This window comes from Stegastes partitus, unplaced genomic scaffold, assembly GCF_000690725.1.
Source record: "Stegastes partitus isolate 25-593 unplaced genomic scaffold, Stegastes_partitus-1.0.2 Scaffold1936, whole genome shotgun sequence".
In the NCBI taxonomy this organism is placed as follows: Eukaryota; Metazoa; Chordata; class Actinopteri; family Pomacentridae; genus Stegastes; species Stegastes partitus.
In genome coordinates, this window is record NW_007579667.1 from 107,718 (window position 1) to 109,898 (window position 2,181).

General features: G+C 49.1%; 1 protein-coding gene across 1 annotated transcript in view; it reads left to right on the plus strand.

Moving 5' to 3' along the window:
- The window catches only part of LOC103373241 (cullin-5), a 13,782-nt gene that overhangs the window by 9,468 nt on the left and 2,133 nt on the right, over positions 1-2,181 (plus strand). The window contains exons 9-13 of the mRNA XM_008303090.1: positions 839-969; positions 1,065-1,172; positions 1,410-1,474; positions 1,556-1,688; positions 1,764-1,895. Coding sequence (XP_008301312.1) covers positions 839-969; positions 1,065-1,172; positions 1,410-1,474; positions 1,556-1,688; positions 1,764-1,895 — 569 coding nt within the window. The remainder of the gene's footprint in view (positions 1-838; positions 970-1,064; positions 1,173-1,409; positions 1,475-1,555; positions 1,689-1,763; positions 1,896-2,181) is intronic.

The following is a 2,181-nucleotide window of genomic DNA, read 5'->3' on the forward strand; positions in this document are numbered from 1 at the left end:
TGGCGCTAGGTCTCCATGGTAACTGATGCTGCGAAGCTAGGTCTCCATGGAAACTGATGCTGTGGAGCTAGGTCTCCATGGTAACTGATGCTGCGGAGCTAGGTCTCCATGGTAACTGATGCTGCGGAGCTAGGTCTCCATGGTAACTGATGCTGCGGAGCTAGGTCTCCATGGAAACTGATGCTGCGGAGCTAGGTCTCCCTTTAAGCAAACTGGTTCCTGGTGATGGTGTTTTCTCTGTAAAACTGCTGATCCGTACGTTACAAAAACACTGAATGAAGCAGCTAAAGCATCACAGACTGGAGGCTTTTTTTTTTTCATTTCATTTTCATTCATTTCACACTGGAGGCATCCTGTTGCCATGGAAACCTACATGTGTTCAGCTGCTGATGCAGAAATCACATCAACATGTTTCTGTGTTTGGTCCATTTACTCTGCTGGTCCTGCAGCTGATAGATCACTGATCAGAACATTGATCATCTATTGGTGTTCAACTAAACGGACTTCACGTCTCCTTCATTCTGGAACTGTGTCAGACCTGAACGTTGATGTTTGAATGCACAAAGTTCTGATGTGAAGCTGGAAGTTACAAACGAGTCACTGAGTGTAAATATGAGTTTTATATTCCTCCTGTCACATGACACATTAAATGCCTTCTTGTCTTGAGCGTGCTCAGAACCTGATGAAGAGAACCTGGCTACCAAAGGACACTGATCATCTTTCAGGTTTTGTTGAGCTGGCTAACACAAAGAAAGCCTGGATATGTTGAACTTCACAGCATCGTCAGCTCCATGGTTTGTTTGTTCAGTCTAACTGTGGTTTTCTTCTCCTGGAGCAGAGCTGCATTTGATGTTTTCCCTGATGGACAAAGTTCCCAGCGGCATCGAGCCGATGCTGAAGGACCTGGAGGAGCACATCATCAGTGCAGGCCTGGCAGACATGGTGGCTGCTGCCGAGACCATCACCACTGTACGTATGCTGCAAGTTCAGACATAAAGCCCCACCAGCCAGAGTGCAGGCCGGCCCTGCACGCTCACTGTTTTAATGTGTTTCTGTTTGTGCAGGATTCTGAGAAATATGTGGAGCAGCTGCTGACTTTGTTTAACCGCTTCAGTAAACTGGTGAAGGAGGCGTTTCAGGATGACCCTCGATTCCTCACAGCCAGAGACAAGGTCTGGTATCGCCTGATCAGCACAGCTCAGGGTTTAGCTGCCACATCAGCCTTTTTACCAAGGATCAGCTGATTAGCAGTAATGTTATGCTATTAGTAGGTTACTGATCAATGAAATGTTCGCCTCTCTGTGAAGCCCCGCCCACAGCTCTGTGTGATTGGCTGCACATCACAGTAACAGCCAATCACTGCATTCATAAGTTATCTAAAGGGACTTGTGCGTTTCATTTCCTCTCAGGCCTACAAGGCTGTTGTCAACGACGCTACGATCTTCAAGCTGGAGCTGCCGATGAAGCAGAAGGGGTGAGTGGACCGCTCTCTGAGAGCACAGCAGATAAACCCAGCCCCAACCCCAACCTTTTAACGTGTGTTCTGTTCACCCAGCGTGGGCATGAAGACTCAGCCCGAGTCCAAGTGTCCGGAGCTGCTGGCAAACTACTGCGACATGCTGCTGAGGAAAACGCCGCTCAGCAAGAAGCTCACGTCTGAGGAGATCGAGCTCAAGCTCAAAGAAGTGGTGAGATTTGTTATGTTGGCGCAGCTTCATCACACTCTGACTGTTTCAGTCCTCACTGTGTTTCTCCTCCTGCAGCTGCTGGTGCTGAAGTACGTCCAGAACAAAGACGTGTTCATGCGTTACCACAAAGCTCACCTGACCAGGCGCCTCATCCTGGACATCTCAGCCGACAGCGAGATCGAAGAGAACATGGTGGAGTGGCTCAGGGTGAGTCGGGCCTCATCACAGTCCCACAGCCCGAGGGTGGCACTGCGTGATCCAGGAGGACACATGGACCTGGTGTCTGGTGATCATGCTTTGGTGTTTCTGTGCTCAACCTGTGGCATTTAGTCTCCGTTTGATCCGGTCTCTGATCTCCTTCTGATAGCTAATTAACATTATTCATTATTGTTCACTGAATGTGAGTGTGCTTGGTTGTCTGTCTCTAAGTGTAGCCCTGTGATAGACTGGTTACCTGTCCAGGTGAACCTGCCTTCACCCTGAGTCAGCTGGG